At 44.4% G+C, this 25,539-nt stretch overlaps 1 protein-coding gene across 4 annotated transcripts in view; it reads right to left on the reverse strand.

Annotated features, from left to right (window-relative positions):
- Positions 1-426: 426 nt before the first annotated feature.
- Positions 427-25,539, reverse strand: part of LOC311126017 (TBC1 domain family member 5-like) — a 28,641-nt gene continuing 3,528 nt past the window's right edge. Inside the window, exons 2-23 of one of the 4 annotated variants that reach the window (XM_084200048.1) lie at positions 23,089-23,214; positions 18,846-18,899; positions 17,970-18,091; positions 15,921-15,972; positions 15,638-15,746; positions 15,468-15,557; positions 15,255-15,329; positions 12,895-12,962; positions 12,325-12,427; positions 11,861-11,949; positions 11,690-11,740; positions 11,150-11,219; positions 8,767-8,939; positions 8,534-8,676; positions 8,132-8,238; positions 7,386-7,471; positions 6,841-7,130; positions 5,627-5,832; positions 5,007-5,106; positions 3,237-3,316; positions 2,800-3,027; positions 427-2,574 (exon numbers count right to left, since the gene is read on the reverse strand). In XM_084200048.1, coding sequence (XP_084056174.1) covers positions 2,293-2,574; positions 2,800-3,027; positions 3,237-3,316; positions 5,007-5,106; positions 5,627-5,832; positions 6,841-7,130; positions 7,386-7,471; positions 8,132-8,238; positions 8,534-8,676; positions 8,767-8,939; positions 11,150-11,219; positions 11,690-11,740; positions 11,861-11,949; positions 12,325-12,427; positions 12,895-12,962; positions 15,255-15,329; positions 15,468-15,557; positions 15,638-15,746; positions 15,921-15,972; positions 17,970-18,072 — 2,505 coding nt within the window. In that variant the 5' untranslated portion in view covers positions 18,073-18,091; positions 18,846-18,899; positions 23,089-23,214 and the 3' untranslated portion in view covers positions 427-2,292. Of the gene's footprint in view, positions 2,575-2,799; positions 3,028-3,236; positions 3,317-5,006; positions 5,107-5,626; positions 5,833-6,840; positions 7,131-7,385; positions 7,472-8,131; positions 8,239-8,533; positions 8,677-8,766; positions 8,940-11,149; positions 11,220-11,689; positions 11,741-11,860; positions 11,950-12,324; positions 12,428-12,894; positions 12,963-15,254; positions 15,330-15,467; positions 15,558-15,637; positions 15,747-15,920; positions 15,973-17,969; positions 18,092-18,845; positions 18,900-23,088; positions 23,218-25,539 lie in introns of all 4 variants that reach the window. The other 3 variants (XM_084200049.1, XM_084200047.1, XM_084200050.1) reach the window with 3 other exon arrangements.

The raw sequence follows: 25,539 nt of genomic DNA on the forward strand, positions 1-25,539 counted from the left end.
TCAACTGAGCTACATCCCTGCCGGCCATTCCCTCCCCTACCCTGGACGACGCTGGGCCAATTGTGCGCCGCCCCATGAGTCTCCCGGTCGCGGCCGGCTGCGACAGAGCCTGGATTCGAACCAGGATCTCTAGTGGCACAGTTAGCACTGCGATGCAGTGCCTTAGACCACTGCGTCACTCAGGAGTATAACTTACTTAAAACACTGACCTTACACTGACTTACTTAAAACACTGACCGGCAACACTATCGCCAAACACGCTAACAGTTGATTAACATTATTGTTTACCTTTCATTGCATGTTTTTAGTTAGTATTGCCAATTTAAATATTAGTTGTACTCACAATTCAGCATGTTGCTACCACTTGTACAATGTCCTGTTGAAAAACCATTCTCTCTCTATAAACATACCACCACAGCACTGGTATACTGTAGCAACAGCAATGCTTTTATTGGTCTAGAGTTAATCATATCTCTGCTGTAGGGACATCTCGTGTGCAATGCTTTACTTGGCTACCACAGGAAGCAAGAGAACTAAATACAAGGACATCAGAAATAATTAAATATTATTACATACATTTTCACATTGAATTGATCCCCCCCCCACCCCACCCCCACCAAAAAAGAAGCCTGTTTCCATAATTTAATAATTTCACCTTGTAATGCAGCTGTATAGGGTTAACATTGTATCTTTAAACAAAAAGGTGAAGAAGAAGTGAGTCAGTTAATCTGTCAATGGTTTCCAGGCACTGGTTAATTGTAGGTAGAAGTTGCCTCTAACAACTGATAGAGGATCAGATATTGTACCATCCCCCCTAATGGTAGGTGTAGGACTGGCGATTGGTTATGAGCAACTTCTACCTCGAAACAGTTAAAGGACAATCAAAGAGGAGCTGAATGGAGGCAAGAGACAAGAAAAGATCTTTAGACACAGGCATTAGATAAAGACAGAGGTATGGGACAGACAGCTCCCCTACCTGGAGAAACAGGGTACTACCATCCTCCCATTACAGACAGCTCCCCTACCTGGAGAAACAGGGTACTACCCTCTCCTCCCATTACAGACAGCTCCCCTACCTGGAGAAACAGGGTACTACCCTCCTCCCATTACAGACAGCTCCCCTACCTGGAGAAACAGGGTACTACCCTCTCCTCCCATTACAGACAGCTCCCCTACCTGGAGAAACAGGGTACTACCCTCCTCCCATTACAGACAGCTCCCCTACCTGGAGAAACAGGGTACTACCCTCTCCTCCCATTACAGACAGCTCCCCTACCTGGAGAAACAGGGTACTACCCTCTCCTCCCATTACAGACAGCTCCCCTACCTGGAGCAACAAGGTACTACCCTCTCCTCCCATTACAGACAGCTCCCCTACCTGGAGAAACAGGGTACTACCCTCCTCCCATTACAGACAGCTCCCCTACCTGGAGCAACAAGGTACTACCCTCTCCTCCCATTACAGACAGCTCCCCTACCTGGAGCAACAAGGTACTACCCTCTCCTCCCATTACAGACAGCTCCCCTACCTGGAGCAACAAGGTACTACCCTCTCCTCCCATTACAGACAGCTCCCCTACCTGGAGAAACAGGGTACTACCCTCCTCCCATTACAGACAGCTCCCCTACCTGGAGCAACAAGGTACTACCCTCTCCTCCCATTACAGACAGCTCCCCTACCTGGAGCAACAAGGTACTACCCTCTCCTCCCATTACAGACAGCTCCCCTACCTGGAGCAACAAGGTACTATCCTCTCCTCCCATTACTACATACAGAGAAGAGAAAGGCATTCCCCACACTGATAAATGCACTATGAATTCCAGTTCCTGAAGGTAGCCTGTGGTGATCTGTGTTGATCTGATCCTGTCGGGGCAGAAATGGGTATCACCGTTAAAGTAACTTGTCTCCAACTAGGGTTGGATAAGCGCTAACGCCCAAGCATACAGGAGTAGAGGCTATAGGCATAGGAGATATCTATGGTATTCATGAAGGAATACAGAGCAGGTTAGTGCAGGTAAGATGTCAGAGATGATAAGATAGAACAGGCAGAGGAGATTATAAGGTATTGGCGACTGCCTGACAGTAGGCTGCCATAGTCCAGTCTATGTGCAAATTTGACCCAGCAGTGGCGAGTTGGTTTTCCCCTGTGGGACAGCATATCCTCCAGGTTGGGATGAAGTTACCCCTTAAAGGCTGATCTAATGGTTAAGGTGGGGATTAGCGAGTAGATAAACTGATCCTAGATCTCTGGTTAGGGGTAACTCCCACCCAGATCAGTAAAGTCCAGTCCCTCACAGGTCCTGGGGGTTGACAATAGTGAAGTCTGAGTCTTTGCTGTGAATGCTGCCCTCGTCTGGGCTGGAGGAGCCCGACGCTGCACCCATCAGGGGGTCCTGGAACGCCCCCACGCCCTCCGGCTCCACCCTGACCGAGCTGTGGAGCTGTCTATTTGGAGGGGTCCTCTCCGCCCCTCCCTCGGTGGGCTGCAGCTCTCCATCCTGCGAGACCAGGATGTAGTCGTCCCAGTTCTTCCCCTCCGAGCCCACACACAGAGAGGACTCTGGGGGAGACACCTGCATAAGGGAGACAAGGGGCTTGTTCAACACTGCTGTTGACTGGCTGATCTACAAATCACCTTCCATCATAAATAACTACTAGTATTATTTGTAGATCAGTCAGTCAGTCGCAATATACCCACAATGCATCATAGATTTGAAGCATAGGGAATGATACCAAAGTATGTGAGGATACACTGCAAATATGAGAGTATGTATTAATACAACCATGTGTGTTTTCACCTGTTGCTCTGGTGGCGTGTGCTCCCGTTCTTCCTCCTCCTGTTCTCCATCACCACGCTGCGGCGCGGCCAGGTAGGGCTGGTCTTCATGGTGACTGTTGGCGTGCTGCTGCTGTGCGATGGCGGCGGCATTGTCATAGTGGTGGTCAGCGATGGTGATCTCCTCATTCTCCTCTGCCTCCAGCAGGCTCTGGTTGAAACGCAGCGCCCCCTTCAGGATGTCCTTGATCTGACGGATTCATTCATAAATACAGACGTAACACACAGAGCAAGTCATGGTGAACACACACAGATGTACTGAGAACACATACACACACACCTACACCTACATAGACAATGTACACATGCACTTAATACACACGGTCAAAATGCTAACTCTCACTCAGAGAGGCGCAAACATGTGCACACACACACACCTGTTGTGCTGCTGTCCAGTACCTGTTTGAGTCCAGCCAGTGACACCAACACCTCATCCTCTTTCTCCAGGTGCTCCTGTAGGATCACCTCCTGGATCTTACCTGATGAGACAGACATCAGATCACAGTCGCTGGCGACAGACTCAATTCTAAAATATACATAAAAACAATATTTACTCATTATTGTTATTCGTTAAATCACCGGCTGTGTCTGAATATACCCATACTAGTGTACTACATACTTAAACTGCATACTATATACTCATTATCGCATACTATTTAGCACGTACCGTTTAGTAAAAGGTATGCAGTATGCCAAGGCCACAACGCAGTAGTGGCTCCTGACTGGATGAGTAGCTGGGGTGGGGCCGAGTGCGGGTAGATTTTTCCATATTCAACAGACATGCATTGCATTAACCAGCCTGATAATAGCTCATTTTCAATTCGATACATTTCTCTAAACTCTGAATCGAAGGGGAATGGCGTTATAGGCCTACTCAGGCTGGTTATAGACAGACTATCACATTCGACCTATACCGTAGCCCATATAGCCAGCCCATATATCCTATTTAAAAAAGGACTGAAGACAGAAACAGAATTTGGTTCCATTTCAACATAGCCTATTTATTAGTGAAACCAAAGTGCTGTAACATATATGAATTCAATTAAATAGCCTAGTACACACACTAAATATTTTCAAATGTTCAAATCAAAAGGCTATTGCACAGAAAAACTTGGACAGTCGGGTGCATCGCAAATCCAGAACCGCTGAACAGCAGCATAATAAACTAAAGCAGTGATCATTGGGAACGAGATCCTCCACATTCTGAAAATACCTCATGCGCGATTGCATAGTTTCCCGCTATGCGTTGATTTCATTAGCACATCCCCATATCTAATTGATCAGCTGTTGATTTCAGTAGCTTCTCCCCATATCTAACTGATCAGCTGTTGTCAAAGCCGAAATGAGTATGACATACGGGCATTTAAAGTATCCTCGATTTTTTCACATACTCAAACGGCCTACTATTTAGGACTCAAGTATGGGTATTCGGACACGGCCACTGTGTATTTATTCCTCGTGTCACTATTTGTATCTTCATCTTTAACTCTGCATTGTTGGAAAAGGACCCGTAAGGAAGCATTTCACTTCATCTTTAACTCTGCATTGTTGGAAAAGGACCCGTAAGGAAGCATTTCACTTCATCTTTAACTCTGCATTGTTGGAAAAGGACCCGTAAGGAAGCATTTCACTTCATCTTTAACTCTGCATTGTTGGAAAAGGACCCGTAAGGAAGCATTTCACTTCATCTTTAACTCTGCATTGTTGGAAAAGGACCCGTAAGGAAGCATTTCACTTTCACTGAAGCATGTGACAAATACAATTTCATAAAGCAGTAACACACAGACAGTAAACAAAAGCCTTTGTTTTAACCACACAACTGATTACACCCGTTTACTGGTTCAATCACTAGATTGTTCAAAACATCATCGTGGTTATAGCTCAACTCACAGGCTATAATTGGCACTCACAGATGTGTGTTGATACTTGATTTTCAATCTAACCACTGATGCGTTAGGGTCAGGTTTGTTAAACTCAATGTGCATGTTGATATATGTATTGGTAGATGGTCCCGTGTAGCTCAGTTGGTAGAGCATGGCACTTGCAACGGCAGGGTTGTGGGTTCGATTCCCACGGGGGACCAGTATGAAAAATGTATGCACTCACTAACTGTAAGTCGCTCTGGATAAGAGTGTCTGCTAAATGACTAAAATGTAAATGTGAATTTACCAATGTGTGTGTTCATCATCTTGGCACAGTACTTGCTCATGGCTTCTAGGTCATTGATCTGACCCTGCAGGAAGGACACCTGGGCCTCCAACTCCTCCTCCTTACACAACACAGAGGAGGACAACTTAAGAGTTAGAGAAAGAGAGGGGGTGGAGAGAGAGATTGCCAAAGTAAGTGAAATGGATAAACAAAAGTGAAATAAATAAAAAGTGAACAGTAAATATTACAGTTCCAAAATAATATCGTTACAACACTGTATATAGACATAATATGACATTGGAAATGTCTTTATTCTTCTTGAACTTGTGTGAGTAATATTTACTGTTCACTTTTTATTGTTTATTTCACTTTTGTTTATCCATTTCATTTGCTTTGGCAATGTAAACATATGTTTCCCATGCCAATAAAGCCCCTGGAATTGAATTGAGAGAGGGTGGAGTTGGAGAGACAGAGAGTTGGAGAGAGAGTTGGAGAGAGAGAGAGAGAGAGAGAGAGGGTGGAGAATTAGAGAGAGAGAGAGAGAGAGAGAGAGAAAGAGAGAGAGGAGAATGAGAGAAAGAGAGGAGAATTAGAGAGAGAGACCTGCAGAGAAAGAAAGATAGAGAGCGCGCACTACTCACGGCCTCTTTCTTGCCCATCATGGTCTTGCTGTGGGAGCGAGTGATGTTGAAGAAGGAGTCCTTCTTGGTGGCCGAGAGGGGTGGGGATGAGGTGCTGTTGTCACTTCCCCTGGAGACAGGAAGGGGCGGGGACGCTGTGGTGTGACCCTGTCCACCAGAGAGACTCTCTATGCTGGGGGAGGAGCTAACTGTCCTGGAGGTTTGGCCTGAAAGAGAGAGAGAACAGATTAACACAAAGACCGAAACAGACGAGGGCTGTGAGTAGCAGAGAGAGAGAACAGATGGACCCGTCCAGTTGTCACCAACCTTGTCCTGTTCTTACCTCCTCAATGTTCACATCTCCTCGACATATGAGAGTGTGTGATGACTGTATTCAGGTTCAATTTACTTACTGCACCGATGGAGAATGGCTCCGACTCAAAACAGTCTCTCTGGCTCCTGCTGTTGGTTGACTAGCAGTATAACGTGCATCTAAGGCAATATACTATTCAACTCTGGACTACCACACTTCTGCTGGCTTGTATCTTTCAGTGATTGATTAAGACCAGTGTGAATGTGGACCTTATGGATGATCAACGCCATTCACTGACTGATTAATTGGTTGATAAAGTAACCAGGAGGTGCTGTGATGCTCAGAGATCAGGGTTGAAATGAACTGGTGAAAGGGGAGACAAAAACACAGCAACATATGCACACAAGCAGTTGCTATGGTAGCAGTAACCTTGGGTGTCAGAGAAAATGTGGGTGGAGAGAGAGACCCGAGAGACTCCGCCTGAAACTACATCTAACAGACAGGAGGGTGAAGGCTATCGCTCGTGCACACCACAGGAGGTTGGTGGCACCTTAATTGGGGAGGATGGGCTCGTGGTAATGGCTGGAGCGGAATCATTGGAATGGTATCAAATACATCAAACACATGGTTTCCAGGTGTTTGATGCCATTCCGTTAGCGCCGTTCCAGCCATTATTATCAGCCGTCCTCCCCTCAGCAGCCTAAACTGGTGCACACACGTGTGTGTGTGTGTGTGTGTATATATATACACACACACACACACACACACACACACATACACACTTCATAGTTGATTATTGCTATTATACGCTTATGGGGCCATCAATCTTCTCTAAGATACTGGATGGATGGATGTGTTAGCGTCAATGTCATAGTATACCTGTTTGATTAAGAGTGTGTGAGTGTGTGATTCCAACCCTCACCTTTGCTCAGGTAGACTGGCATGCTCTCAGACTTGAGTAAGCGGTGGTGCTGGGACTGGGAGTGTGTCCGCGTCTGCAGGGGGGCGTGGCCAGAGGACAGGGGCTCGGCCTGGGAACGGGGGGCTGCAGTGAGGGGGGAGGGGGCAGACAGAACCTCGCTGTTGATTGGAGAGATACCGCTGGCTCCACCCGCTGACATGGCGGGGGCAATGAGCTTCCTCCCAAAGTTGAGAAGGCTGCTGGAGACCTTGTTGATGTTGAGAGGAGCCGTCTTGGCACTGGCACTGGCACTGGGGGGGGGGGAGAGATAGAGATAAAGAGAGAGACAGTGAGTGAGTGAGTGTGTGAGTGACAAAGAGAGAGAGACGAAGAGAGAGATGAAGAGAGAGAGACAAAGAGCGAGATAAAGAAAGCAAGAGACAGTGAGAGAGAGTGAGAGTTAGTTTAGCAAGATATTGTGAACCAACAAAGTGCGTGTGTTTGTTTGTTACGATCATTGTCCCTCACGAGTGTGTGCGAGTGTGCCTGCGCGTGTGTCTGCTTACCGGGTGTTGTTGACCAGGTCCGCTCCTCTGGTCTTGTAATAGTCCAGATTCTGTTGGAACTGGTAGTTAGCTGGCCGAGGATTGTTCTAAAGGGAAAGGCATTGACAGTGAAAACAGCTCAGATTAAATAGTGACAAAATAAACACACAAAATAGTGTTGTGTGTGGGGTTGGGGGGGGGGGGGGGGGGGGGGGGGGGTCATATGGTCCCAGATCTCTATGTGCTTTAGCCAACTACTCTGACTATCATTGTCATGCCACACTACAAACTAGAGGTCTTCACGGGTCCGGGTGAACCTGATATACCAGAGACCCGGCCAGGCCCGGTTCTGAAATTCAAACGTCATCTGGGTCGGTCCTGTTTGATTGTCATCAGGTCTCTGGCCTATGTAACAACAGCTGATAGACCCGAGTCGACCTGAGTGGACCCGACCACGGCTCTGCATAGACTACACCCCCCCCCCCCCCATTTGTCTTGCCCATTCACCCTCTGAATGGCACACATAAACAATCCATGTCTCAAGCCTTAAAAATCCTTCTTCAACCTGTATCCTCCCCTTCATGTACACTGATTGAAGTGGATTTAACAAGTATGTCAAATGAGGGATCATAGCTTTCACCTGGTCAGTCTGTCATGGAAAGAGCAGCTCCCTCTCCCTCTCCCTCTCCCTCTTCCTCCCCCTCTTCCTCCCCCTCTTCCTCCCCCTCAGAGGTGTGTGTCGCTCTGAAATGTGTGTGAGCTCTAACCTTGGGATCTCGGAGGAACAGAGCCTTGTGTAGTAGGGTGTGGATGTCTCCTATAGGTGGGTAGTGCATTAGAAGGCCCAGACAGGTCTGGAAGTTACTCGCTATCACTGAGATGGAAACAACAACACAAACAGTTAGCAGGGCTCAATGACTGACTGACTGACTGGCAAGCTGGCTGACTGACTGACTGACTGGCAAGCTGACTGACTGACTAGCTGACTGACTGACTGACTAGCTGACTGACTGACTGGCAAGCTGACTGACTGGCAAGCTGACTGACTGGCAAGCTGACTGACTGACTAGCTGACTGACTGACTAGCTGACCGACCAACCAACCCACCGTCTATGTGACTGACTAAGTGATTGACATATGTATTGATTGGCAGTGAGGGAGGTCCTTACAGGCGTCTCTGATATAGAGCAGCATGGCTACAAAGACATAGTCCACCAGGTCCAGAGTGATGCTGTCAGCAAACAGGGCGTCCCACACCACCAACAGGTCCTGCAGGGGGAACTCACGGCCAAACAGCAGACGCACCCACCGACTAGAGATACAAACAGATACACACACACATTTAATAGACGCAAACACACATTAAACAGACGCACACACAAACACAGGTGGCGGTACTCACATGCCGTATATCTGCGGGGCGATCTCCAGGCGGTTGACGTGCATGTGCAGCTCCACATCATGCTTTTTCACCAGCTGGTCCTGGATACGGTTCACTTTGGTCACTATGGCAATGGACGGCCCCAAATCCTGCGGCCGGGCGAACGGCATGCTGGTCAGCATCTCCTCCTTCCCCTGAGGAGAACGTTCACACAGCGTTTAGATGACGTCAACACAACATTGGAATAACATTAACATAATATACAACGCTGGAATACGTTAGAATTAGCAACGTCATCAAAATTGTTCAAAGTTTTTAAAAACAATTCTAATAAATGCAACAGTTGAGTTGGACAATGGATAAAGATAGATTTTTAGGTATAAAACATTTTACTGGCACGGACAAATAATGAATATAGTTCAGGGATTTGTGGGAATTCAGGTATTCAATTTATTGTCAAATGTCAACAAAATAAATCTTAGAATGCACTCATTTATACATTTTCTAATAGTATCAGGTATTTTTATATTTTGTGTTAAAATAAAGAAACTTATATGTGCCTGTTTTGCATAAATACACTGGGTGTATATTTGCATATATTAATACATTAACATAAAGGGGTGGAACAGGGCTGCAACCACCCAAAAATGTGCTCTGTCTAGAAGGCCTACCTGTACTCACCTGTGCTGTCTAGACTGCTTCATTAATTACTGTTGTTGTGTGTCAATAGCAGGATACACTCAGATTAAAAATCAACACGCTTGGCTCCAGATTACACCCATTTATACATACTTTACATTATAGTTGAGAACAGACATAATATCACTATAATCAGTGTTCATTTTTGGTCACATGCGCCGAATACAACAGGTGCAGACATTACAGTGAAATGCTTATTTACAGCCCTTAACCAACAGTGCATTTATTTTAAACAAAAAAAAGTAAAAATAAAACAACAACAAAAAAAAGTGTTGAGAAAAAAAAGAGCAGAAGTAAAATAAAGTGACAGTAGGGAGGCTATATATACAGGGGGGTACCGTTGCAGAGTCAATGTGCAGAGGCACCGGCTAGTTGAGGTAGTTGAGGTCATATGTACATGTGGGTAGAGTTAAAGTGACTATGCATAAATAATTAACAGAGTAGCAGCAGCGTAAAAAGGATGGGGTGGGGGGGCAGTGCAAATAGTCCGGGTAGCCATGATTAGCTGTTCAGGAGTCTTATGGCTTGGGGGTAGAAGCTGTTGAGAAGTCTTTTGGACCTAGACTTGGCACTCCGGTACCGCTTGCCGTGCGGTAGCAGAGAGAACAGTCTATGACTAGGGTGGCTGGAGTCTTTGATAATTTTGAGGGCCTTCCTCTGACACCGCCTGGTATAGAGGTCCTGGATGGCAGGAAGCTTTGCCCCAGTGATGTACTGGGCCGTACGCACTACCCTCTGTAGTGCCTTGCGGTCGGAGGCCAAGCAGTTGCCATACCAGGCGGTGATGCAACCAGTCAGGATGCTCTCGATGGTGCAGCTGTAGAATTTTTTGAGGATCTGAGGACCCATGCCAAATCTTTTCAGTCTCCTGAGGGGGAATAGGCTTTGTCGTGCCCTCTTCACGACTGTCTTGGTGTGTTTGGACCATGATAGTTCGTTGGTGATGTGGACACCAAGGAACTTGAAGCTCTCAACCTGTTCCACTACAGCCCCGTCGATGAGAATGGGGGCGTGCTCAGTCCTCTTTTTTTTCCTGTAGTCCACAATCATCTCCTTTGTCTTGGTCACGTTGAGGGAGAGGTTGTTGTCCTGGCACCACACGGCCAGATCTCTGACCTCCTCCCTATAGGCTGTCTCATCGTTGTCGGTGATCAGGCCTACCACTGTTGTGTCGTCGGCAAACTTAATGATGGTGTTGGAGTCGTGCCTGGCCATGCAGTCATGGGTGAACAGAGAGTACAGGAGGGGACTGAGCACGCACCCCTGAGGGGCCCCCGTGTTGAGGATCAGTGTGGCAGATGTGTTGTTACCTACCCTTACCACCTGGGGGCGGCCCGTCAGGAGGTCCAGGATCCAGTTGCAGAGGGAGGTGTTTAGTCCCAGGATCCTTAGCTTAGTGGATCCATTTCAGCGCATCTTATTTGTAAACATTTCAACTGTATTAAATGATAACTTTTCTAAATTACACAAAAATGTACACCCATGTTATCTTTCTTCTCTTTCTTGTGATAGAAGTGTCGAGACGATGCGTTAAATCCCCAACAAAGCTTCAGCGTTCTTATAGATACAACGGAAAGACAATGTATTCCATTGAGCCCATTTCAGCCATTACCGGAGTGTTTTTGAAAGGTTATTACAAAAATAGCCTGTGAGTGTTACAACTTTTTCACGTAAAGAGAATATTAACAGGAGTACTACTACTGACCCTTGTGACTACCCTCTCGAAGCTGGAGAACCAGGGTTCTGCTGTCTCCATCAGCAGGGAAAACATGGCACTACAGAACAAAGACACACAGAGTCTCATGTTAGAAGTCTCACTCTCTGTGACCTGTCCATATTATTGCCATCACTTAGGACAGGGACGGGCAACTTTGATGGGGGTGGGGGGCCACAAAAAAACGTAACTCATCATGAGGGCCCCTACCCCCCCAACCATGCTTACTACAAGTTTAGGTCGTTGGCCGCTAGACTAACTTACCAATCTAAAAACATTTAGCCGACATGGGCTAATTGAGTGACTGCTGATACACAACCAAATTTCGAAATTGCATCTTGTGTATTCTTCTATTCTAACTCTCAACAGTAAGTTGAGACCCTGACTGAGTTCCTAAAAAAATACATAATAATAATAATAACAATATTTTGTGAAATGTGTCCGCGTGCCTACAAAAGGGGGGACCAGTAGGCCATCCCTGACCTAGGAGGTGAAGAATGTAGATGAAAGTAGAATGCATATTTCACTCACTAGGCGTCATGTTCATGGAACATAGGATTCAGTAGAGACATCATCTCCTCACTGTGGGCCAAAGACAAAAGCATTAGATCAACACATAGATCAATTTGGAGGAATGAACAGGATAGGGTTAAACTGAAGGGTAGGAAGTCGATGTGGAGTAGGAGTGCAGGTGTGACTGACCTGGGGTGGACGGTCTCACTGGCGTGCTGAAAAGCCTGATGGTCACAGTGTAGGACGAACACGATAGGAGCCAACAACTCATGCATTCCCTGCAGAAAGAGAGGGGGATAGAGAGAGTGAGTGAGAGGAAAAGGGAGAGAGAGACAGAGAGACAGACAGCGAGAGAGTGAGAGAGAGACAGCGAGAGAGAGACAGAGAGACAGAGAGAGTGAGAATGGCCTGTTTCTCTCAGGGTGATGCATGAGGTATGTTATCAGTATTGACAGAGCATCATTAAACTTCATTACCCAGTGGCCAGCCATGTGTCACTTCCTGTTAGAACACTGACTGGTCATCATCCTCTCTCCCTCTGTAGCACTATGTAGACAGTACACCGTCTAGTCTATAGGGTGCATTAGCATGCTTGATGGCATATCTAACACAGTGTGTGCCTGTATAAATCTTAACTAATGCTGTAATGGTACCTGTTTGTACAGTAATTGTTCATTCTCTCGGGCGTAACAGAACAAGATGTCTGTCAGCTTGGTCCTTACGTCCTCCTCTTGGAAGTAACGCATCTCAGGAAACCTACAGACAGAATAGAGAAAGAAGAGAGAGGGAGAGAAGAGAGGGCAAAAGGAGAGGGCGAAAGGAGAGGGAGAGAAGAGAGAGGGAGCGAGGAGAGAAGAGAGGGAGAGAGGAGAGGGAAAAGGAGAGGGAGAGAAGAGAGAGGGAGAGAAGAGAGGGAGAGAGGAGAGGGAGAGAGGAGAGGGCAAAAGGAGAGGGAGAGAAGAAAGAGAAGAAAGTGAGAGAAGAGAGTGAGAGAAGAGAGGGAGAGAAGAGAGGGCGAAAGGAGAGGGCAAAAGGAGAGGGAGAGAAGAGAGGGGGACAGGGCGAAAGGAGAGGGCAAAAGGAGACGGCGAGAAGAGAGGGAGAGAAAAGAGGGTGAGAGTGTTTATGTGAGAGGTGTACAGTAGACATGAGCATGACATTATTTGATAACCAGAGCTGTATTTAAAGGTGTAGCAGTTGAGAAGATGTTAAATCAGACTCACGTTCTCATCACGTCCTGTTTGATCATCCCTCTCAACTCTTTGTCCTGGAAGAACTTGTTCCACAGGCTCTGGACAGGAGGGAGAGGAGAGCACAGGGACATATGGACCAGGAAATACACCACAGACCCATTCACCTAGCCTCCTATTACCAGACTGATTACAGAATGTTGTACGAGGTTACCATTCCCCATTGGTGTCAATACACAATTACACAATATAGGAACATATGGGTAAATACAAAAATAAAGGAAACACCAACAAAAAGTGTCTTAATAGGGCGTTGGGCCACCACGAGCTAGAACAGCTTTAATGCATCTTGGCGTAGATTCTACAAGTGTCTGGACCTCTATCGGAGGGATGCGACACCATTCTTCCACGAGAAATGTTGTTGATGGAAAACCCAGTCTCAGGCGCCACTCCAGAATCTCCCATAAGTTTTCAATTGTGTTGTGATCTGGTGACTCAGACGGACATGGCATATGGCTTACATCATTTTCATGCTCAACAAACCATTCAGTGACCTTTTGTGCCCTGTGGATAGGGGCATTGTCATCCTATGGGAGCATAGCCATGGAAGCCTAAATCATATCCAGCATTATTCTACATGACCCTAAGCATGATGGGATGTTAATTGCTTAATTAACTAAGGAACCACACCTGTGTGGAAGCACCTGCTTTCAATATATTTTGTTATCCCTCATTCCATTATTTTGGCAGTTACCTGTGCATTCGGAAAGTATTCAGACCCTTCACTTTTTCCACATTTTGTTACATTACAGCCTTATTCTAAAATAGATTCAATTGTATTTTTTCCCTCATCAATCTACATACAATACCCCATAACGACAAAGTAAAAACATGTTTTTAGAGATTTTTCCCCCCAAAAAACCCTGGAAATATCACATTTACATAAGTATTCAGATCCTTTACTCAGTACTTTGTTGAAGCACCTTTGGCAGCGATTTACAGCCTCAACTCTTCTTGGGTATGATGCTACAAGCTTGACACACCTGTATTTGGGGAGTTTCTCCCATTCTTCTCTGAAAATCCTCTCAAGCTCTGTCAGGTTGGATGGGGAACGTCGGTGCACAGCTATTTTCAGGTCTCTCCAGAGATGTTCGATTGGGTTCAAGTCCGGCCTCTGGCTGGGCCACTCAAGGACATTCAGAGAGTTGTCCCAAAGCCACTCCTGAGTTGTCTTGGCTGTGTGCTTAGGGTTGTTGTCCTGTTGGAAGGTGAACCTTTGCCCCAGTCTGAGGTCCTGCGAGCTCTGGAGCTGGTTTTCATCAAGGATCTCTGTACTTTGCTCTGTTCATCTTTCCCTCGATCCTGACTAGTCTCCCAGTCCCTGTCGCTGAAAAACATCCCCACAGCATGAAGCTGCCACCACCATGCTTCACCGTAGGGATGGTGCCAGGTTTCCTCCAGACGTGATGCTATGCATTCAGGCCAAAGAGTTCAATCTTGGTTTCATCAGACCAGAGAATCTTGTTTCTCATGGTCAGAGTCTTTAGGTGCCTTTTGGTAAACTCCAAGCAGGCTGTCATGTGCCTTTTACTGAGGAGTGGCTTCTGTCTGGCCACTCTACCATAAAGGCCTGATTGGTGGAGTGCTGCAGAGATGGTTGTCCTTCTGGAAGGTTTTCCCATCTCCACAGAGGAACTCTGGAGCTCTGTCAGAGTGACCATCGGGTTCTTGGTCACCTCCCTGACCAAGACCCTTCTCCCTTGCTCAGATTGGCCAGGAGGCCAGCTCTAGGAAGAGTCTTGGTAGTTCCAAACTTCTTCCATTTAAGAATGATGGAGGCCACTGTGTTCTTGGGGACCTTCAATGCTGCAGACATTTTTGCCTCGACACAATCCTGTCTCTGAGCTCTACAGACAATTCCTTCGACCTCATGGCTTGTTTTTTGCTCTGACATGCACTGTCAACTGTGGGAACTTATATAGACAGGCGTGTGCCTTTCCAAATCATGTCCAATCAATTGAATTGACCACAGGTGGACTCCAATCAAGTTGTAGAAACATCTCAAGGATGATCAATGGAAACAGGATGCACCTCAGCTCAATTTGGAGTCTCACAGCAAAGGGTCTGAATACGTATGTAAATAAGGTATTTTAGTTTTTTTATTATTAATACATTTGTAATGTAACAAAATGTGGAAAAAGTCAAGGGTTCTGAATACTTTCTGAATGCACTGTATATCATAATAAATGAATTATAAAAGTGTATTAATAAGTAGATATTTACAACAGGGACACCCCCTTAGTCCTGTGATATAGTTATTTAGACGTTTACATTCCCACTGTTATGGATAAGGAGTTGTATCTAGAGAGACTATGAGGCTACACTACACTTACCCCCTCGTCCTGTGAGAGTGGGTTGTTGACCACCAGGTCCTGCTGACCTGCAGCTTTACGGGGGTTGGTGATGTGCTGAGAGGAGAGGAGAGGCGGTCAGTGACTGGCACACACAGACATAGTAAAAAGTATGAGCTGACTCACACCCAAACACACACACGAGCAGGCACGGGAACAGGTGAACACATGGCGCGCACAAACACAACAACTCACCGTCTCTTTGATCCTCTCATACTGGGCTCGTAGCTCCTTGGTCTTGTTGATCCATTGGCTCTTATCCTCAGGAAGGACCTCCAGGTACAACTAGAAGACAACACACATGACTCACATGGTAGAAATACCTTCAGACACCCAAGAGCCATGTTTGTCTGTGACTGGTTTACCTTCCAGCACACACTGCGGAATCGGCTGCTCCGCAATCGACCGTTGATGCCTGCCTGCCGGATCCTGGTCAGGTAATTAGTGTTCAGAAACAAGTCATCCCATTCTTTCCTTCAGAGGGAGGGAAGGAGAGAGGGAGGTAATGGGAGAGATGAGAAGAGCTTTTAGTGAGTTTTCAACCTTCTCCAATTTATTTAATCTAATTTGGAATAAGTAGAGAATTAGATCTGCCTGTGACGTGGACCAAAACGTAAATCACACACACACACACACACCACTTCTTACCTGTAGGAGAGGAAAGTGGACTTAGACAAAGTGCTACTATCCAGAGATCCTCCTATAAAACATACATAAAAAAATTATTAACTACAAATGCAGCCACTAGGAGGCGATGTAGACACCAATGATGTGGATCATAGTGGCTCAGCTCCAACATAATGGATGTTAGAATACTTGTCAATGCATCCTTTTCTCTGACAGATTTCAATATACATACATTTCAATAGCATGTTTTCTTGTAGATATTAGGCAGAATCTACTGCACACCCAAAACCAGTAGTGAAGGTGCTGGAAGGAAAATGCTAAACTCTGACAGATTTCAATATACATACATTTCAATAGCATGGTTTCTACCACATGACTTTGACCAATTCGATCATGTCATCAGGAAAATGACAGATGAAGGTACTCAAGAGGCAAAAACAGAGCGAGTAAGAGGCAGGGAAGTCAAACCTAAATCATTGTAAATGAAAAAATAAAATGTATGCCCTGTGGAAAGAGCGTCTGCTAAATGACTAAAATGTAAATGTAAATGTGTAAATAATAACTAATTTGCCCTGCAGGTTAACACACACTTCTGGGAGCTGTCAATAATCATTAGTTACAGGAGTGTATCGTGTGACGTTGCTCTGGGGACACTCACTATGAATATTCATAAGCTAAACAAAACGCTAAACACACTTTAACCCTTCTTTTGCCCGCAGGCGTCATCAGCAATGTTCCCTCAGCTTCCCCAAGACTAACGCGCAGAAAGAAAATAACAGCCCGCGCAGAGACGCACGAGATTGAACTTCACTCAACTTTACAAGAGTTTGCCCTGTTACTTTACACTATCAACGTTTCACTCTACTGTGGAAATTGTGATCAAATCAACATAATATTAGCCCCTTTCAATGGAAAATACCGAAACAAAACTAAGGAAGACTTAGTGTGGGATTTTGTTTTAGGCAGAGAGCATCGTCGGAGGATTCTATTGCATTGACAGGCACAAGCGGTCGCGAGTAGATGCACTTGTTTTGAGATCAAAGCACAGAACCACATGTCGCTGCGCGTGCACATTTGTTCATATTCTTGGTTGGTTTCTTTATTCAAACAACATTATTTTCAGTCACCTCCTTGTCTGAGTGGATAACCAGGTTAATGTCAAGCACTGCATTTTTTCAAGGCCTACATTGAACACCACACATTGGCTGCTACTGTAGGTTGTGTCATAGAACATCTATTTCCATGTTAAAATGTTATGGGATGCATTTTCTCCAGTGTTCACAGTAAACGCACGCCGGAAGTTGCCGAGAATTTGCGCTCAGCAAACCTGAAATTCACTCACTGCCTGAAGAAAAATTGAGGGAACGTTGGTGATCAGCTGTATTAATGACTCACCGGTATACAATCCACTCCACCTCTCTCTCTCTAAACCTTTCTCCATCCATCTCTCCTTTTCTCTCTGTACCTCGCACATGTTATTCATTTTGTATGGTTATGAATAGGGCTGTGAATTGCCAGGGACCTCACAATACGATATTATTACGATACTTAGGTGCCGATAAGATATGTACTGCAATTCTCACTATTGTATGTGTATCGCGATTCGATACTGCGATTTTATTGCAATTTGATATTCCAAACATATTGCTCACTATATGTCTGCTGCAGAGAGACGAGAGAGCATGAGAAAATGAGTTTTGATCAGTCATGGAAATGAAAGTGCTGAAAACATGTTGGTTCACTATTTGAAAACAAGATGGAGAACAAGTTATACGATGCAAAATACCGTAGTTTTGGCACAGGTACAGCCGACTACCGCTAGCTAACATGACCTACAGTAGCAAAAAATTATAATATATATATATTTTACTAATCTATACTAGGAGTCAAATATCATTATAATATCATCCAGAAATAATGTTGTGATGAGTAACTGTCTCGACTTTTTCCCACATCACTAGATATGACTATGAAATGTTAATAACAGCTTAATTAAGCCTCAGAGATTATATAAAGGATTTATAACATGTTAATAAATCTTTAATGAATGTGTTGTAAATGTCGACTCACCACGGCTGCGATTCCTGTTGAAGTTGTGGAGCGGATCAAAACCAGTCTCCTGCTCTCCCTCTGGCTGGAGAGGGTGGTGGGTCTCAAAGTTAGGGTGCTGCATGACCACCCCCCAACAGAACCTGTGATGAGAACAACAGGAGGGTTTAGAACTACCCGTGTACCACCACAGAACAAGAACGAGTATTAACTCTTACAACACCACAGAACAAGAACGAGTATTAACTCTTCAACACCACAGAACAAGAGTAGGATGCAGGGATTTTTCTGCCATAGAAACCCTTGGGCAGGCCGCCCAAGTCCACACCCAAAAAATATATATAAGATAATGGACCTATATCATTTTGATAAAAATGATCTTTGAGCACTAACAATCACCAAAATAAAAAGCTAGACAGTCAGGGAATAGAAAATTCCCAAAACAATATTATTTAATAGTATTGATTTTGTTATTAAACGAAAATATCAAGATTTCTCAAGTTCATATTCATTATCTCCAGCACCAGCCCAACATCACTTTAAAACTGCAACATGTATCTCGGCTCCAAGAAAAAATTCGGAGAATTGCAGGAAATTGGTTTAAAAATGCTAAAACAAAAATAAAATTCAGCTGCCCCGGCCACGCCCACCACCTAAGCCCCTTTTTGATCCAGAAAAAACCCTGAGATGACTGTAACAGCAAAACATACCATAGAGTAAGAGCAAAACTGTACACGACAGAGCTAAAACAGGAGGATTTATCTGATAATAGAAAGAGTGGGAGGAAGTTTAGTAGAACAATTAAAAACGGAACAAAACAGTATAAAATGGGAATACTCTTATCCAATTAAGCTTCAGGCCTAGGCTTTTTTGTCTTTGTTCCATGTCAGTACTTACAGTCACAACAATGTGTTTCTCCTCAGCTTAGACTCACGACAGATGAAGGCTTATCTGAGAGAAACAACACAGAGGGACAAACAGAAGAGAAATCAAAGATAGAAACAAAGAAAAGCAGTCTTGGTATTTCTCTCTATCCCTGGGTACAGATACCACCAAGGTAATTCAACACAACACTAGTGAAGGGAATTCAACAACACTAGTGAAGGGAATTCAACAACACTAGTGAAGGGAATTCAACACAACACCAGTGAAGGGAATTCAACACAACACTAGTGAAGGGAATTCAACACAACACTAGTGAAGGGAATTCAACACAACACCAGTGAAGGGAATTCAACACAACACCAGTGAAGGGAATTCAACACAACACCAGTGAAGGGAATTCAACACAACACTAGTGAAGGGAATTCAACACAACACCAGTGAAGGGAATTCAACACAACACCAGTGAAGGGAATTCAACACAACACTAGTGAAGGGAATTCAACACAACACCAGTGAAGGGAATTCAACACAAGACAACACTAGTGAAAGAGGAACTGATAGATCTGATGACTGAGTTTGTTCCTGCATGGAGTTCAGGCCACTGTAATGTGTGCTGAGTGGCTTTGGAACATTACTGACATAGCCTACACTTTAATAAAACAGATTGGACAAGAACAAGAGAAGTGGAAAATAACATTATGTATGCAAATGAAAAAACAACATACTAATCACAGAGTGACTTCCATGGAGAAAGAGGAGGGGATAGGGATAGAACCAGGGAATGTTCAGACTGACAGCTCTATGTGGGCTACATCGCCATGGAAATCAGGCTAACTACTGTAAAGTCCTACAGTACCAAAAGAAAAGACAACTAAAAGATAAGGCCATCATTGTAAATAATAATTTGTTCTTACAGTGAGGGAAAAAAGTATTTGATCCCCTGCTGATTTTGTACGTTTGCCCACTGACAAAGACATGATCAGTCTATAATTTTAATGGTAGGTTTATTTGAACAGTGAGAGACAGAATAACAACAAAATAATCCAGAAAAACGCATGTCAAAAATGTTATAAATTGATTTGCATTTTAATGAGGGAAATAAGTATTTGACCCCCTCTCAATCAGAAAGATTTCTGGCTCCCGGGTGTCTTTTATACAGGTAACGAGCTGAGATTAGGAGCACACTCTTAAAGGGAGTGCTCCTAATCTCAGTTTGTTACCTGTATAAAAGACACCTGTCCACAGAAGCAATCAATCAATCAGATTCCAAACTCTCCACCATGGCCAAGACCAAAGAGCTCTCCAAGGATGTCAGGGACAAGATTGTAGACCTACACAAGGCTGGAATGGGCTACAAGACCATCGAAAAGCAGCTTGGTGAGAAGGTGACAACAGTTGGTGCGATTATTCGCAAATGGAAGAAACACAAAAGAACTGTCAATCTCCCTCGGCCTGGGGCTCCATGCAAGCTCTCACCTCGTGGAGTTGCAATGATCATGAGAACGGTGAGGAATCAGCCCAGAACTACACGGGAGGATCTTGTCAATGATCTCAAGGCAGCTGGGACCATAGTCACCAAGAAAACAATTGGTAACGCACTACGCCATGAAGGACAGAAATCCTGCAGCGCTCGCAAGGTCCCCCTGCTCAAGAAAGCACATATACAGGGCCGTCTGAAGTTTGCCAATGAACATCTGAATGATTCAGAGGAGAACTGGGTGAAAGTGTTGTGGTCAGATGAGACCAAAATCGAGCTCTTTGGCATCAACTCAACTCGCCGTGTTTGGAGGAGGAGGAATGCTGCCTATGACCCCAAGAACACCATCCCCAACGTCAAACATGGAGGTGGAAACATTATGCTTTGGGGGTGTTTTTCTGCTAAGGGGACAGGACAACTTCACCGCATCAAAGGGACGATGGACGGGGCCATGTACCGTCAAATCTTGCGTGAGAACATCCTTCCCTCAGCCAGGGCATTGAAAATGGGTCGTGGATGGGTATTCCAGCATGACAATGACCCAAAACACACGGCCAAGGCAACAAAGGAGTGGCTCAAGAAGAAGCACTTTAAGGTCCTGGAGTGGCCTAGCCAGTCTCCAGACCTTAATCCCATAGAAAATCTGTGGAGGGAGCTGAAGGTTCGAGTTGCCAAACGTCAGCCTCGAAACCTTAATGACTTGGAGAAGATCTGCAAAGAGGAGTGGGACAAAATCCCTCCTGAGATGTGTGCAAACCTGGTGGCCAACTACAAGAAACGTCTGACCTCTGTGATTGCCAACAAGGGTTTTGCCACCAAGTACTAAGTCATGTTTTGCAGAGGGGTCAAATACTTATTTCCCTCATTAAAATGCAAATCAATTTATAACATTTTTGACATGCGTTTTTCTGGATTTTTTGTTGTTGTTGTTCTGTCTCTCAATGTTCAAATAAACCTACCATTAAAATGATAGACTGATCATGTCTTTGTCAGTGGGCAAACGTACAAAATCAGCAGGGGATCAAATACTTTTTTCCCCTCACTGTAACTGACTTGCCTAGTTAAATAAAGGTAAAAAAATATATATACAAAAATAAAGACAACTAAACTATAAAACGATAAAGAAAAAAAAAGACAACTAAAAGATAAGGCGATAAATAAATAAATAAAAAGTCAAATCATGACGTTTCACATAACAACAATACAATGATAGGACATTGAGCAGCTCCATTCCAAAACTAGCCTAAACCACGACGTCTTTCATCAAAAGACACCAACGTCTTATATCGTCCGCAATAAACCATGTTGATCTTATTTAGGTTAAACTCCTCCTCTCTATTCTTTATCATGGATAGGCCTCTTCCATGGTTCTAAATGTGTGCGTGTACACACAGGCTAGGCCTAGTCTACATACCACACGCTTCCTTCCACTGCGGCAGCCAACTCATTATGTATGTTCCTTTATTAATTATGGAAATCACCCTTACAAAAGGCATCTCCTTAAACCCATTAACGAGGCGCATGGAACCCGGCTTCGATAAATCAGCCGTGCACGCTACCAAAATAAATAATTGTATATGCATAATGCATGCTCCCGTTTCCCTCGGCAACATCTGTTCCTCACAAAGACTAATGCCTTCTTTAAGTCATTTGAGTTTTTTTCCCCCTTTTAAAAAGACATCATCCCATTAAATAATTAGAACTAATCTGCAACGAGAGAGAGAGAGATGCTGTCAATAGGTAAATAATAATGCATTGCATTTCATCATTTTGAACTAGAACGGATTCTGAAAAATAGTTTAACATGTTTCAGACGTGCCTGATCATCTAGTTCCTCAAACTATGACTGCCCACTGTCAGGACATGGGCTATGTACGTTTCATGTCAATTCAAATTTTACAGAAGAAGAATCTGAACATGCAAGTAACACAAGCTACTAGCGGTGCAGCAGTTTCAGCATCTCAAGGTCCTCTGTAATAATGTAAAATGACTGGGGTAATCTTTAATGGCCCAATAGAGAACTACCAAACTATTATTAGGGGGGGGTACCAATCTCAATATTTAGACATTTAGAAATGTAACAACTATACTGAACAAAAATATAAACGCAACATGTAAAGTGTTGCTCCTATGTTTCATGAGCTGAAATTGAAGATCCCTGAAATATTCCATTTGCACAAAAAGCTTATTTCTCTCAAATGTTATGCACAAATTTGTTTACATGCCTGTTAGTGAGCATTTCTCCTTTGCCAAGATAATTCATCCACCTGACAGGTGTGGCATATCAAGAAGCTGATTAAACAGCATGATCATTACACAGGTGCACATTATGCTGGGGACAATAAAAGGCAACTCTAAAATGTGCAGTTTTGTCACACAACACAATGCCACAGATGCCTCAAGTTTTGAAGGAGAGTGCAATTGGCATGCTGACTGCAGAAATGTTCACCAGAGCTGTTGTCAGAGAATTTAATGTTCATTTCTCTAACATCAGCCGCCTCCAATATTGTTTTAAATAATTTGGCAGTACATCCAACCGGCCTCACAACCGCAGACCAGGTGTAACCACGCCAGCCCAGGACCTCCACATCCGGCTTCTTCACCTACGGGATCGTCTGAGACAAGCCACCCGGATAGCTGATGAAACTGGGTTTGCACAACCGAAGAATTTCTGCACAAACTGTCAGAAACCGTCTCAGGGAAGCTTATCTGCATGCTCATCATCCTCACCAGGATGCCCACTGGCATCGTCACCGACTTCAGTGGGCAAATGCTCACCTTCAATGGCCACTGGCACGCTGCAGAAGTGTGCTCTTCACGGATGAATCCCGTTTCAACTGTACCGAGCAGATGGCCAATTATCGTGGTCACACCAGATACTGACCGGTTTTCTGATCCACGCCCCTACTAAAAAAAAAAAAAGGTATACGTGACCAACAGATGCATATCTGTATTCCCAGTCATGTGAAATCTATAGTTTAGGGCCTAAATAATTTATTTTAATTGACTGATTTCCTTATATGAACTGTAACTCAGTAAAATCTTTGAAATTGTTGCATGTTGCGTTTATATTTTTGTTCAGTGTAGCATGTGTTGCTAATATGACTAGGATTGTGTCCATGGCTACTGGACAATGAAATAAAGTTTTTTGAAAACCAATAGAGAAATAGCCTACTGGTTTCAATGGCATATGAGGAAGTGTTTATAAAATAATTCCCTCGTAATTTGGCTAATCTACTTTGAAACTAGGTAAAACATGCCTCATGAAATGACAAAAAACATCCAAGTTTTAAACAATTACGTTTATGGTCAAATAGTTTCAAAATGTTGACTGCCTCCCCTCAGATTGCAAGATGTGTGATGTTGCCGTGCTCAACAGACACCAGCCTTTCTCTCCTAAGGCATTGGTGGGCCTGGCAGGGCGTAGGCATGGTTGGGCCTGGGAGGGCACAGGCCTACCCACTTGGGAGCCATGCCCACCCAATCAGATTGAGAAAAAGCAAAGCAATAATGTATTATTATTACAAAAATACTCCAACATTTACATACACTTATGTTTTTCTTAACAAAATAGCTAGTGTTTTTCAGTTTTCAAGGACATTTTATTGGCCATTTTGGTTAATGGCCTTGGTGCCCTGGCAGATGGCCTTGGTGCCCTGGCAGATGGCCTTGTTGCCCTGGCAGATGGCCTTGGTGCCCTGGCAGATGGCCTTGGTGCCCTGGCAGATGGCCTTGGTGCCCTGGCAGATGGCCTTGGTGCCCTGGCAGATGGCCTTGGTGCCCTGGCAGATTGGGCACCTCTTGAATGTAAAAATTCCAGGCCTGATGAGCGTGCGTTGGAGCGGCCATGCCTGGAGGAAGAATTCACTTCCATTCTATTCTAATGTTCTATTCCAGAGTCATCTCCTTTTCTGTAACAATAACCACAAACTTCTCAGTGCAATAATCAACCCAAATTAACTACTGCATAATTTACCACGTCACCAAAAGACACGTCAATAATTCACCGCATTCATCTTTTATGATGTAATCAAATAAATACATAATGGAAGGCATTAATAAACCAATAGGTAAAGAGCTTTGCATTGCTATCTGACTTGGAAGGCCCGAAATGGTAGAAAACCAATAGGATATAACCTGAGCTAGACAGAGAGGCTGTGTAGCTTCTGCCCAGAGCCATAAAGCTCTTCTTCTGCTTTCAGTGAGTCTGATTATGTTGCTGTGGAACAGCGGATAATGAGTTCTGACAACAGCAGAATACACTGAGGAATAACAGAGCAGGGTACTTCAGTGCTAGTATAGAGGACTAGCCTATGGCTTTCATGTGACTGAGGGTCCATCTTAGTAGATGTAGGCTATACAGATCGCATTCGAGAAATTGAAGACTGAACCAATCAAATGGTTTGTTGAGGTTGTCAAGGAAATGGGAAAACCTCTAGCCTGTGCTCTGAGAGACACAATGCCTACAACACAAGGACCATCCCTGTTTTGGACCTTCCTATCAGTCTGCCTAGTGTTACCCGTTTCAAGAAGCTAGGGCATATGTCGCACGTCACTACTTCACAGGAGAGGCATTTCAACTTTTTTTTAAGGCGAGTTTTTGGCAGAAATGCCTTCTGGAACATGTGAACTTTCATGTGCCTTAATAACAAACTTGTATGCCATCTGTAAATATGAATACAATTGTTAAATTATGAGGCTAGTTGGTTTAGCCAAAGAAAAATACAGCAACATTCCCACTAGCCAATTGGCTGAGATAATGGATGGGCTGGCCAGGCCGAGAGATGAGTTTGGATTGGTCTGCCATGTAGCATGCTTCTGTCTATAACATGAGCTGCTCAGTATGTGTGGATAATCCTTTCTAACGCGGCTTTTTTTGAAAGATATCATGAAGAAGTGAAAAAGTGTTGCATTGCTGTCCTGAAGTTAATAGCACTATCGACAAATATCAGTGGGAAAACGTTGTGATGGACTACTTTCTGTTGACGATCATTCCATGCTGACTCTCTCTGACTGAAAATGTATCAGACGATGAGGAAATCCCTGATTTAGGTAAAAACATTTTCATTGAACCAGACACTGTAGAGTCTTCCCCATCACTGTCATCAGAAGAAATGGCGATCAACAGTGTTGTTGTCACGGAAGAAGTTGACCGAGTTTTGAAATCAGTGGAATGCCCGGTGGAAGCTGAGAGATGATTGCCAAATGCGGAGAGTCGAAAAGAGAACA

The sequence above is a fragment of the Coregonus lavaretus genome (assembly GCF_964263955.1).
Source record: "Coregonus lavaretus genome assembly, contig: HAP1_SCAFFOLD_3947, whole genome shotgun sequence".
NCBI classification, from domain to species: Eukaryota; Metazoa; Chordata; class Actinopteri; order Salmoniformes; family Salmonidae; genus Coregonus; species Coregonus lavaretus.